This window comes from Wolffia australiana, chromosome 16 (genome assembly GCF_029677425.1).
Source record: "Wolffia australiana isolate 7733 chromosome 16, ASM2967742v1".
Classification (NCBI taxonomy): Eukaryota; Viridiplantae; Streptophyta; class Magnoliopsida; order Alismatales; family Araceae; genus Wolffia; species Wolffia australiana.
This window is the reverse complement of record NC_135850.1, coordinates 3,027,310-3,041,640: the sequence shown is the minus strand read 5'-3', so window position 1 is coordinate 3,041,640 and position 14,331 is coordinate 3,027,310. Positions and strand designations below refer to the sequence as shown.

The following is a 14,331-nucleotide window of genomic DNA, read 5'->3' as shown; positions in this document are numbered from 1 at the left end:
TTACTTAGAAAGAATTCCTTCCAGTGGTCAGACGAAGCTGAAGAATCTTTAAGGCCCCCAAACAAGCCTTATCTACTGCACCCGTATTATGTTCACCAAACTTTTCACTACCGTTTACAGTCGAGACTGATGCTTCCAACCAGGCTGTAGGCTGTCCTCTTGCAAGAGTCACAACCCATTGCACATTTCAGCAAAGCCCCACTCACACGTGCTCAACATAAGTCAGCCTATGAGAGGGAATTGATTGCAGTAGTATGGGCTGTCCAGAAATGGAAACACTATCTGATGTTTCAAAAGTTTTATATTCATACTGATCAATTTAGCCTGAAGTTTTTGTCCGATCAGAAGGAGATCCCTTTGCATTACCATAAATAGTTGTCCAAGTTATTGGGGTTCAATTTTGAAATCAAGTACAAAACTGGAAAGAAAAATCTTGTGGCAGATGCCTTATCAAGGACCTCAACTGAACCTCAGGAAACACAATATTGTTCATTAACCATTCTACATTGGCTTGACAAGCCTACCATCGAACAAGAGATTGAGAAAGACTCCAAGTTGTCAACCATCAAAAAGGCCATTTTAAAAGACCCAAGTTCTCACCCATCGCACTCGATCCAGCCGGGGTTGCTTTGCTATAAATCAAGGATTATTATCACTCCCACATCATCTCTTATTCCAAAGATTCTACAGGAATTCCAGAGTGAGAGTTTCTGTGTAACCAGCTCATCCATAAGGAAAAAATTTACTGAGGAGTCCCTTCATATTGTTTGGAATGAGGAGACATGCCTTCACATTTTTCACTCTAGACCAGCCTTTGTGAGATCTCTTCAATAGATTGGGAGATCTCATGTAGTGCCTATCCAAGGAGGGCTGTCTCATATGCCATTCCATGCAGTGACGCTGCCACATGGCTCCCTCAGTCTTGAAGTCGGCACCACATAGTAAAGAGACCTACTGAAATCCTTCTCTTCTCTACGACTATTGCAAGAAATGTGGTCATGCCAAGAAGACTTGCCGCAAACTACGGCAGAAGAATACTTACCAAAGCCACTTGGTGACCACTCCAGCTTATCCCATCTATTCACTTCCGGCATGAGTACCAGCCATCGCCTCTCTTCCTATGCAACTTAGTCCTCTCCTAGGTGTACCTCAACAACCAGCAGTTGATCCATCACCTTCTATGGGAGATCAGCTCTGGAGTGAGGAAATTAACCAACTTCATCACTTCAGTTCATTATGGTGGTCTCTATTTCGCTGGTTCATGGAGGTAAAAGACCTATCACTTTCTCTCCCTTGTCTTTTTGGATGCAAATGAATCATTAACTTAGGTGCCATTGACCCTATAACCCCTTAATCTTTTTATTTCATCACCTACAACCCCTGTTCTCATAAAGTTAGTCCTGCATCGGGTGACCTCCTTACTGCTACTGGTGTAAGGTGTCCAATTCTCCTGCCCCCTTCATCTCAATGTTAATCCACTTTCCATTCATTACCTTGTTCAGGACTTGAGTCAGGACTTATCATTTACACATAATACATATTTTAATCCTTAAAATGAATATGTCCAAATATTTTTGGGGTGAGGCCTCTCTCAAAGCTGTCCACCTCATCAACTGCTTTTGCCTTAGCATCCTTTGCCATATCCATTAGTTTGATTGATAACTAACTTTATTCCCTGTATTTTTTGGTGCATTTTCTACGTCACCAACTATCACTCTTCTTGAGACAAGCTCGATGCAAAAGCTCAATGGGTTAGTCTCCTCGTCAAAAGGTCTAGGAATGCCATCATCAGTCTTCTCATCATTTCTTTGTGAGTGAAGATGTCACCTTTGATGAGTCCACTTCCTTGTACTCTTCTACGACTTCCTCTACTCCTCATCTACTTGATGAGTCTATTGATTTCCTTGTTATCCTTATTTGCCCTCGACTAATTCTCAATGCTCATTCAAAACCTTTCCCTTCCAAATTACCATTCTCCTTGCATCCATACTTTGTTCACCCACCATCTTTTGTCCCTTCCACTGCTCCTCCACAGAACATTGATGGGGCAACATACCATCAGCACCCACACCCTCCATTGGAGGTCTCTGTCCTGTCACCTGAGCATGCACTTGACCTTTGTCTTGCACCTGTTGAGCCAATACCCATCCTCCATCCAGTGATGAACTTCTCATTGCTCTCTGCAAAGCCCCTTGGTCATGTACCTCCAAAGCCTTTTATCCTTTGGCCAATCATGTCTCCATCATCTCTCTCCTTTTTACTTACCTTTCCCATGAGTCTCGATTCAATTGCCATTCCAAGACTGTAGATACAGCGCTGGCTTATTTTGAGTTATGTCACACCATGGAAGAGGAAGTTGTTGCCATGGCTAAAAACCAGATGCAGCATTTTGTTCATGGAAGAAGAACCTGTTGCCTTGGCCAATGACAGCCAGTGGAGTAACCCTCCTTATCTACGTGGATGACATTATAATCAAGCGGAATGACTCTCATGCAGCAGCTCAGTTGGCTTCAAATCTTGCTGATGAACTTGACATCAAACATCTTTGCCCACTTTGCTACTTCCTTGATGTCAAACGTTAGCATTTACACGTTCGCCATAGTTGATGTATATTTGTATTTGTATCTAGTGCAATGGTTGGTAAATATGACTGTTGAAAGGCTATCTGGTTCGGACATTATATTTTTTAAAAAAATAAGGGCGTTCACCCTGAACAATGAAGTGGCGGTGTTTACTCCCAAAATTTTTCTCTCTATTCTGTCCTCTTCTCTGAGCACCCATCGTGGAGCCCAAGCTCTTCTTCACTTTGAGTTTACTGGAGTCATGGATGCACCAAGGTGATCAGAAACTCCAACAATTGGTATTGCGGTGACATATGCAACCACAAGTATCTTTCTTTGCCAGCAGAAATATATTGTTTACCTTCTTCAAGAGATTGGAAATGACTCAAGTCTCTTACAACTCCTTTGAAGTGAATCACTGGCTATTTCCAGCAGAGCGTGAGTCTATTGATTCAAGGATTGTATCGACGATTAGTTGGAAAACTGATGTATCTCACCCACACTTGCCTAAACATTGCTTATTCTGTGGATGTTTTGAGCCAATTTATGAATCATTCGAAGATGTGTCATATGCAGTGAACGCTCCCAACCATTTACACTGATATCTCAAGTGTACCATTGGACTTGGTCTTCAGTTGAAGCCTCAAGGTGGCCTTTATTTGGACATTTATACAGATGCAGCTTATTCCCATGTTGATTGATGGTCAAGGTCAGGGTATTGTCAGCAGGTACTCTTTCCTTTACTTTATATGTTTATATTGTTAGTAAACCCTGTAATTCAATATATTGCGCAAGTATCCTTGTGAGATGTGTCTAATATTGGTCTACCATATTGAGTCTGCGTATACCCAATCATTTTAATCCAGTATAAGTACTGGTTGACTCCCCTTTATGAAAATAAGTCATATTTTGAGTTGAATCCTCTCTCTTGGCAGATAGGCTTAGGACAAGTGGAGAAGGTAACAAGGGGAGAGTAGTTCTCCTTGTTGGCCATTGTCCTCATCGATCAAATGGGAAGCTGATATGTATTTTACGTTTCCTGGTGGCAATCTTATTACGTGGCACAACAAGAGGCAGTACATACCTCTCAGTCCAGGGTTGAAGCAGAGTTTCACACTCTTGTTCATGAACTTTATGAGGCATTGTAGTTCATGAATCTTCTTGCAGAGCTGAAGCTCTCCTGTGATCATCTTACTTCAGTATTTACTGATAAAAAATCTGTTATCAGCATAGCCCATGAATCAATGTAACACAATCGCACTAAACATGTTGAAGTTGATCATTACTTCATTAAAGAGAGAAGCTGGGGTCAAGATGATTCTGCATTTTTTATATCCCTTTGGCTCAACAGTGAGCTGATATCTTCGACGCACTTCCAAGAGTTTGGGGCAAACTAGGAATTGATTGTATTCGCTCACCAGCTTAGGGTAAGTGTTGAATGGGCTTCTTTCTCTATTTCTCTTGTATGTCAATGTAATGGCTCATTAACATGCGCTCATTTTGGATTCTCTCTCTTCCTCGTCGTAAATAGAATGTGCTAAATGCTAAAGCTAATTATTTAGGGTTTTCTTTTTTATTCTTAACTTCTCTATAGTAAACTACATCCAACTTCCACTTCGGCAACCCGAAGCAACGAGTGATGCTGTAGTTTGTCCCCTCAGTTGAAGCTTATTTCTTACCAATAAATCTATCCAGGCTTTCAATTACTGACCTGATTTGAATTAGAAGATAAGAATTTAAATATGAAGTTAATGCATAGTTCATGTCGCATCAGAGTCGGCTAATGATAAAAGCACATTTTATGTGCAATGGTTCCATATTACCAGTATCAGTCTTTTAAATAATCAAGGATGATTGATGACCAACCTAGACTTGCTTATAGACAAATGAGGATTCCTATTATATAAAGCTTCGCAAAAAGTGCAAAGGTCTCCACAAAATCAATATCATAGGATTGTGTGTGCTCTTTGGCTACTAGTATAGCATTATACTACTCCTAAACATTTCTGGATGTTCATAGGAAACAGCCATCTTCATCCCACAGGACCTTTACCCAATGGCTCTAGGACAATCTCCCACGTTCACAGTAAGCAGCCATGCTCCCAGTTGAGGATTGACTTTGGAGTCCCTCATATTCCTTGTTCAGTCCCAAACGGAACCTGAACCAGCAATTCAGTAGAGTAGATTGCCATTCATCTGGATTCTTAAGTTTCCTGAGATGATCATTCTCATGCAATGTCGCATGAAGTTCAGAAACAAATTCAGGGCTGATGTGTCCTTGCACTCATGTGGTGGCCTGGTCATTAGTTAGACGATCCTCCAAGTGTGGTTTTCTTGATGCAGCTTCTGTGTAGATGATCCTATATCCTCTTGGGTATCTTCAGGTACTTTGGGAACCAGTCTCCTGCCATGCTGCCCAGAGACCATTCGTCTACAATGATAACTTCTTCCAAACTCTGTACTTTGTGACGAATTAACATATTGACTTCAGTACATAAAGTTGAACTTCACAACTACGGGAACAGCTGGGAAGATTACCAGGGTCATATTTTCCACTCTTCCCCATCCCTTTTTGGGCCTGCAGAATCAGCGATTTCCACCATGGACTGATTCACCGTTGACCTGTTAACGATCTTGGCCAGCGGGCCTTTCTGTGGTGTCAACCTTCTGCTTGCTTGGTCATCATTGCAGCTTTCACGTCGTAGGTTTCTCAGATTGGACGAATCCTGCAGCCTGTTACCAGGTCCTTGCTCTTTAACCCCTTAGATTGTCTACCTAGATTGGTCGAGATGCAGCATACACTGTTCACTGGGCCATGTGTCGCATGGTCCTGCTAACCAGAATGTCTGCACACCAGATCCAAAGTATGATCAGACATAGAACCACCTCAGCTGCTTCGATACCATGACAATGATCTCGCTCTCTCCTCTCCAGCTGCCGGCAAACCTGACAGCAACTAGGATTTCAAAGTTTGGGGTTTTTGAGAGACAGAAAAGAATTACTTATCTCAACTGTCCCCCACATATTTATGGTGTTACAAGTGGGTGCAAATATTATAGAGCCCATTGAGATGCATAAAAAAATAAAATGAGATAAAAGCGGAAAGTAAAGAAAAGGAAACACAGGAAAAACTTGGAAATGTCTGCTACCACACATAGTAAAGTCAAGAGTCCAATTCCTGGCGCTGATAATTGTCAAGATATGATAGATCATCTCAGAAGCTCAGAGCAAGGAACGCCATATCAGGCCCCGTCTGACCCGTTATCGGATTCTCTATGTTTCCCGTTTTTACCCAATAACGGCTAGAAAAACTAGCCGTTAATCTAGCCGTTGGAGGCATGTATAAAACCGCGATATACATTGCCTGTGTAGTTTGAGTTTTTACAATATAACGAGTCTTTCTGTTTTTCTCTCTTCCAACACTCTGTTCCAAGTCCATTGTTATCATGGTATCAGAGCCAGGTTACGGGACCGTCTAAGAATCCAGAAGGACCGTTTTTTTTGGTTTAACGGCGAGGTCATCCTTCGGAGGACCGATCAAGCCGTTGGCAGCAACCTTCGGGAGGACAGCTACGTCATCTTTTGCTCTGCGGAATCTCTGTCATTCGGCAGGAGAATTCATTTTAAGCCCGACGAAGTCAGTCTTCGGTCCGCGGAAGGGAATTTCTTGTTCGGTGGGAGAAATCTTCGCTCGAAGATTTCTTGGTGGGAGGACTCTTCCGCTGGAACTGTTGATTCACCGGTGATTCTTCCGCTGGAACGGTTGATATCCATTGTTATCAATAATCATAAATTGAAAAAAGTAAAATGTACTGGAAATATTTCACCAAACAGAATATTAGACATCACACAGGAACCTCTTACCTCAAGGACAATATTAAGTGAATCTAGAGTCGCTCCAGTCCTAACATCTACCGTGCCAGCAAATGAAGAATCATCACCACCATGTGAAATAGTGAAGAGGATCTGACACACATGGCAGGGTTCTTCAAGATAAATGAAAAGTTCAATTACATCCGCCGATGTGGAGGACACCTGTGATCCAAAAAAAAAGGTTATCACTCTTGTTTCAATTGATAATGTTGTGTTTCATTCGCACTTAAATGAGCCACACTTCAATTTGGAAGTTATCTTTAACTCTATCATAAATGGGTATGGATATGGGCCTAATTACACATCCTGATCTCCCTCTCTCCATTTTTATGACCCTTGATCTTTCAATTAAGCAAGGAAAGAGGGAAAAATCACTCTGTTAGAAGAAGATAAAGTTGGGCGTTCACGTGCTGGTTAAAGACGCGCTAGCATGAAGAGGATAGTGCATGGTAATACCAAGAAAGGGATCGAGAAAATCAAGTCTGTTTCTGCAGAAGTGAGGGCTGGAGCAGGGAAGATTCTCTTAATCCAGAGGAGATGTGGCCGATCTGGCGTACATCTCTATGTCTAAGTTTTGTTATTATATCCTTGTCTCCTTTTGCCTCACCTCTCATCAGCTTTCCGTCCTTGATCATGTTTTTATTGAAGAAAGTCCTTGATCATGTTGAACTGACATTGTGGTATTCTTGATATTGTATTTATTGTTGGACCTTTGATTCTGTCTTGATACACATTTCACAGAGTATCACTCTGTTTCTTAGTGTTGGAACCTCCTTTAGATGAATTAGCTTCAGCAAGAATCGTCTTTGGAAGATTGACACCAGACGCTGTCGATCAGAAGAAGATGCGGAAGAAGAGACAGAAGGGGAGACATGGAGAGGAAAAACCCCGCATGAAGGGGAGGCAGAAGTGACACATACCCTAGAAGTATATTTTGGATTAAACGCATAGTGCTGCAGTATTGAAGTGGTCGCTTGTCAAGTATTGAACTAGTCCTAGGTACGACGGGGAGACGGGGATCGTATCATTGTCAACCAGATATTATACTCTATTATCTTCCTGCATCAGTCCCTATACCCCATGGCTCCATGAAATTTTTGATATGTTCATTTGGGGTTCAAAACCATTGGACAGGTAATGATGAGCTACCATCCTAGTCTCTATCCATAGCATCTATTTCTGTAGTCAACCTTACTCAAGTGTTCATTAAAATTATCTTTCCTTGCTGTAACTTAGTGACCCCCTTGCTTTCACTGGCATGCCAGGTAGGGCACTTGCTGACTCTTCAATGCACCCCATGTGATGTTATCTCTCTTTTCTTTATATCCACTTGTCCTCCCTTATTGGTCTCGTTTCATCACCATTTCTCAGATCTACAATCCAGTTCCGCCTATCACAAGGTCTGTCATTCTCAGTTGATCTCATTTTTCTCAATCTGGCAATTGATGCTCCCATATGTTTAGGTCTGAAGCCTCCCATCAAGGGCCCAGATGATTTTGGATTTTCTATTTCCCTTTTCAAGAGTACCCACTCTTGCACCAACCAATGCCAAGTCCCATCCTTGTCAAAAGATCCATCCTTCTCAGTGGATCTCCATTTCCACAATCTGGCTATCAGTGTTCCCATATCTCAAGGTCTGAAGTTTCTCAGTATGGGCCTACATGATCTTGCACCAGCTATTTGGCTTTTCAAGGGTACCCCACTTGCTCTAATCAACCCACCACATTTTGGTCTATTACTCTTTTTAATCCCCCCCCCCCACCACTTGGCAATTCCTGGATAATACACAGATAGAACATTTGGCCTCAGAAATTTGAACTTTATTCTTTTTGAAGCACAGTCTGGGCAGAGGTCTGCCATACCAAGCTACAAATCAGTGGTAATGTAGATACCAAGGCAAGAAACGACTTGCAGAATTTGGGTCACTCCTGACTTAAAATGTGATCCAATCTTTTACGTCAGATGTCAAAGAACACATAAACATAAAGGTCAACGCTGATCAAGTCAGTCACAAACGGTGCCCATCCCTAACCCAATCAAGTGAAGAGAATTAAAGAAGAGTCATCACGTGCAAGAGTATGTAATGACTTATTTGAAAAAGGGATGTATAACGAGCGCATGGTGGGTCACTTATCACCTGCGCTAATGTGACATCCAAAACTGGGAGAATTTGGAGAAAGAATAAGCTGCACTCAGTCAAGAATTCTTTATGGAGTGCTTGGGCAATCAGAACTTCGTAAGGGGGCGACCAGAATGCCAGTTGAAACCCAGTAAGCAGGCAACAGAGTGTGAAGAGGATCTATGACCGGAGGTACAAAGAATTTTGAAGATTTGCCACTAAATCAATTCTGTTTGTTTCATAAAGTCATTTCGTGGCACAAGCTACACATAAAAACGCCTTAGGAATTGAAATTTTGTGCATAAATTTGGGTTTTCATACCCTCCTTTGAGGCCTCTAAAAATATTTTTTTCCTGAATGAATGATATACATGGACATACAGTACAAGACTAGCATGGTCCTTCTCTTTCATCAACCCTCCCTCCCGAACCAATATTGTCACCTTTAATACATTGATCTTCAGATCGTGTATAATTTGGTTTCGGATGAGACACCCAAATATGACGAAGCTGACTTAGGTCATCTGGAAGACAATTCGAGCCTGGCTTGCCACACAAGGTTTCATCTCCCTCAACGATCATTAGATGGATTTAATCAGGCAATCAATGGACACCAATTAATATTTGGCTATATTACAAATAGGAAGGTCCTTCAAGTTTCCAAATTTACGAAGAATCAATACAATGGAGTGCATATAAAACATAAAATTAAATTCAAATTTGATGTCCACATCCCTGATTCACTTTTAGAAAGCTTGGTGCATGTGACATTGTTATGATCCTTGATTGATCTTGGGTCATAATAGAGGAAGAACAAGTGAAAGATGGAGATAGATATCGAAGTGGAGAGATTCACCAAAAATGAAAGACCTACATAAGAATATGTCAGCAGTAGACAGCCCTCCCTTCCTTATCTTTCTGTTCCTTTCCTTATTTGTATTTTCCGTTTTTCTTTCTCTTTTCTTTAATGTCATTCTTTATAACATTAGGGCCCACTTGTAACACCATAAATGGGAAATACCATAGAGGTAAGGAGGTAGTTTTTCGTTTTTCTTCTTAGAAACCCTATCCATTGCCAGGTACGCCTTGAGCAGAAGAGGAGGTAGGAAGACTAGCGACAAAACAAAAACCGAGAACTAAAAAGAGGAGATACAATAAGATTGCTCTTCAGGATTCTCCTGTTTGTAAAGATTCTCACACCACATCAATGGACTCTTACCTCAAGTGATTGACAGGAGCATTCAACCCCCTTACTCTTTAGTCCAGGTCTCGTTTATAAATAATAAAGGATACTGAACTTTTCTTGATCCCAGCGTTGTGATATGATGTTGGGTCACATAGATGAACAATGCCAGTTGAAAAAGGCTCCGCAAGATTGATCTTCCGATCATTTATCTGTGGACTCTCTCTCTCCCTCATGAAAATTATGGGCAGCTTTACATTCAGTCAATCAAGTTTCAGTTGTTGGGGGATGAATTGAGTACATTTTGATGCGTCTTTTGCAGAGGACATATTGGGTAACAGATATCCATGCTACAACTTGAAGGGATCCATTAAAAGTTTTTATTGATTTGGGTCTTAGATCCTCATCTAAATACGTATATATTTGTATATCTTTATGTTTATACATAATATATATAGATGTTTGTTTTAGAAGAAGAATATATATATATATATATATATATATATATATATAAGTTTTTCCCATTCTCTATCTTTGAACATATGAACTAGATATGATCCCCAACCCCGCTTAAGGGAAGACCAATCATTCCCCTTCATATTCCCTTTAAATAAGGCAGCCTCCCTTTAGGAGGGCAGGCCTAAAGTATTTTGCATCTGGAAGTCCCTTGTCTCTTCTCCCCTCAACGTCCAAGGTCTGTCTCCCACTCTACAACCCTCATCCTCATGATTGTCTCTACCTCACTGCATCTTCAAGCGGCTTGTCCCTGGTCAATCCCTGCCTCCTCCGTTTGACCCCTCCTCTGATCATTCCCGCACCCCTCCATCCCAGGAACTCTCTCCGCTCATCTCTCCATTGGATCCGTTCTATCTCTAAAGAATCAGTGCATTTCATTGTCAAATTTACACCAAAGTCAATATATCCCGTGATGAACGTATCAGAACTCCAAAATCTTTCCACTATGGAAGGGAGATTTTAAAAATTCAAAAATAATAACCTCTACAAGAAAACGTTTTGAAGCAATTGTGTTATAGCACTAAGTGGAGAGATATATTGGAAAGTAACAATAGGATAACTAAAGCCATTATAAATAATTGGAGCCTTACCCATGTCATATTTTTTCTTTTGTAGTTGAGAAGATCTTCATGTCCCATCAATCTTGGAAAGATCCTATCCAGTGGTTTCAGAAAAAATGCAGGCGGCCTTGATAACACCTTTTGCATGTAGAAAAAGAATCATCAGTTTAAAATTTCAGTTATACACACTAATTTATAAACAAGTTTAACCTCAGAAGTTCGAAAATGTGCGTAAATCGCGGCAACTACTTCAAAATTTTTTGAAAGTTGGATGAAAGATAAATATTTGAGGTAGAAAGTCATGAATAAAATGACACAAGCTGATAGCATGTGATTCTGGCGCTATCCAGATTAGTGTATCAGTTTCCTTGGAGACAAAGTCATTATTTCCATGGACAATATGCAATTACAATAATTAGAACTCCTCAGAAATGGCTCCTCAGCTCAGGGATGAGCAATCTGTAGAAACACTAGTGAGAGATAAGAGATTGAAAAAATTGGACACTTGGGCAAACATGCAAATATTCAAGTCATAACAGGTGTCTGTAGATTCAATACTGTTATGACTTTATAAGGTCACACATGTATTTTGAGGCACATTGGAGCCTTGGAATAGCTGTTGTAACTTATACTGGATCAGGTCTAATCCAGTCCCATGGACCCTTGCATATAAATCTTTTATCCTAATAAAGAAAGTGAGTTTATTCTTTCTTCATCTATCCTCTTACGGCATATTCTGCCCTTTTTCATTTTGAGCTGTCCACACCTCATGTAACAAATAGCAGCAGGTTGCTCACTGTCCTCAGATGATCTTCCTTATTTTCTTCAAAAAAAAAAGGTATCTATAGAATGGCCGTTGCAGCTTCAATAAGCCCACACTGGTCATGTGTGATATTTAACCTTCCAATTCACAGTATGAGTGAGATTCAAGAGAGATGTGAAAACACAACTGGCATTGGTGAGAAAATTTTGGAACCAATGAGTCTGCTTTGTTTTTTTAAGGGCTTATAGATGAAAGTTTACTGCTCCATATGCGTTTTTACACCATATGAATTAGAGTAAAGATATTGCATATGAGCATAAGTGTGATCTATGTCAGCAGACGTTCTTAGCTGCTTTCATACCTTCCTCTCCATTTCCACTCTCTGGCATAGTTCGTGACAGAAATAAAGACGCCATTCATATCAAGCAGAAACTAAAAAATAGCAACTAAAAACTGAACGATGGAGTGTGATGTTAAAAAATGCAGAATGATCAATATAATATTTCCAGGAAGAAAGGCATGAGTATTCACCTCTAATGAATGAATATATACTGAAGGGAGATGCCTAGCCATCCTTATTCCAAGGAACATCTCCCACTGCTTCTGGCGATAGCTATCTACGATCACATTTTTGTATCTTCTCTGAAGAGTGATTTTCACGTGTTGTGCAGCTGCAAACTGCTTAAACTTCCCACTTTCATCATTGAAAATATTTAGTATTTGGCTGTGTGTAGCCTTGGAGCCAGTATAAAGAGTTGCATGAATATCACCAGACAACTGGAAAAGCTCAGCCAACTGAGTTATAGGATAAAGGTTAGTTGAATTCTTGAACTGTTCAAAGCTCATATCAAATCTTTTCCATGGCCTGTCAGGACAAGGATGTTCCCAAGTAGTGGTTCTCGTATTGTGATCGATATAGAAAATCTTACCAGTAACAGCATCAGAACGTTCTTCCCATCCAGGAGGAAGGTAACCAATAAATTGGGCATTGCTTAACTGCTTTTGTCTACTCATTGAAAAATCAAAATTAACATTCTTATCAAGAGAAATTCCCAATCGTTTACATTGCTCAGCAAAAACTTGTAGACACCCAAAATAACTAGCCGCATTGGTTCTGTCTAAGGAATCAGCACAATTAAAACGTATAATTCCTTTCTGAAATGATCTCAAGCGGAAACCACCTTCAATATCTTTATTGAGAAGCACTGAGCCACTGATCGTGCCCAGATCCTGCAGTGATTTATAATATGTGCCTTCACAAAAACCAATGGCCATTGTCGGTGATTTGAGAAGTTTCCAGAAAGTTCCAATCGTTTGCTGCTCCCCATTCAACCTCACATTTGCATGCCAATCAAAGTTGATTAAGCGCAATTGAGCATCAGAAAGTTGTACACTCGAATTTATGTAATTCAAAGACTCAGAGAAGTGTTCCACAAGAAGGGTCTCTGATTTTCCTTCTTCATTTCTTAACAAATTCACACATACGATGGGAACTCGTGTTTCTTTCCTATTGTTGACTTCGACAGAGTCTGATTCCTGCTTTGCATATCTTTTGCTTAGTCTCTGATAATATTTTGCACTTCCACCATAAGGATCATGAGATGAAACATATAGTTCAGCCTCAGCAGCGGTCAGCTTTAACTCAGCACCCCACCAAATTGGAATAGTACCTCGTCTCCAAATGTATGAGCAGAATGGCGTGATTTGACTGCCTCTGCTTAGAGTCCACACTAACTGCTCGCATTCCACTTCATTTCCTGTTAAACATTAATCAACCAATTTAAATTAAAACCAATTCGCGCTGATCAACGAAGAAAATATAAATGATAAGACCAGATTTACAAATTCGCAAATATTTTACAAAATAAAATGGAATTCCATTAGTTTTTTTTCTTAATTCTTTTCCACATCATATTCTTGGGATAAGAATCATAATATTTTTCCTAATTCATATTTTTCAGCCAATGGAAGTTTTGAAGCGATGCAAACTAGGATCACCTACACCAGACCATCCAACACATACTGAGGGCCAAGCCCAGTGAAAGTTCATGGCCCCCCAGAACTAATAGAGGACCGATCCAGCCATAGAATTAGGGATCTCAGAGCATATCACTATCAGATAGGGATCTAGAAGCAGGCAAGGAGATATAGAAAGAAACAAAGGTAACAACAAAAGCTGGTTCTCTCTGGAGTATCTCCAAACTAATTTCACTAATTAACTTCTTGAGTGCCCTCCTCTCCAGAGAACTAAATTATTTTTAGGGAACTATTCTAAGAAATGTCAGAAATGCCCAGAGGGTTTTGGGTATCGTATCAATGACAAATGATACAAATCCCTAAGTAATATATCTTGATGAATTATGGAGAGTCGGAGGACGGGACACAAGTCTTGGTAGGTTGATGATTGACATGAAGTAGATGAATATAAGGAGAAAGATAAACAACTACATCCTGTGATGAGCCTTGCCTCCTCATCATTTAAAAGGCCCCGAACAGAGGACATGGGGGCCTCTAAGTATTGTGTGTATTCATTGATCATATCAACCTATCACATTGGAAGGGTCATCAATTTTGGGTGATCTTGCCCTCATTTTTCAACAAAAAAAGAAAGGTAAATGAACATGGGCTGAGCCAGATCAGCCATGCCCCTCAGAAACAGGAAGGATATCCTGCGCTCCAGCCAGACGGCACAGCAACAATCTTGATTTCAAAAGTCCCTCTGTAGACTTGACCATCTCCTTATATAGCTTTATTTCC

The 14,331-nt window shown here is 40.5% G+C and overlaps 1 protein-coding gene across 4 annotated transcripts in view; it reads right to left on the bottom strand.

Annotated features, from left to right (window-relative positions):
* Positions 1 to 14,331, bottom strand: part of LOC144714056 (putative phosphoinositide phosphatase SAC9) — a 37,640-nt gene that overhangs the window by 9,301 nt on the left and 14,008 nt on the right. For 3 of the 4 annotated variants that reach the window (XM_078588791.1, XM_078588793.1, XM_078588794.1), the window contains 3 exons: positions 12,106 to 13,331; positions 10,842 to 10,949; positions 6,426 to 6,596 (listed from right to left, as the gene is read on the bottom strand). In XM_078588791.1, coding sequence (XP_078444917.1) covers positions 6,426 to 6,596; positions 10,842 to 10,949; positions 12,106 to 13,331 — 1,505 coding nt within the window. The remainder of the gene's footprint in view (positions 1 to 6,425; positions 6,597 to 10,841; positions 10,950 to 12,105; positions 13,332 to 14,331) is intronic. The other variant, XM_078588792.1, reaches the window with a different exon arrangement.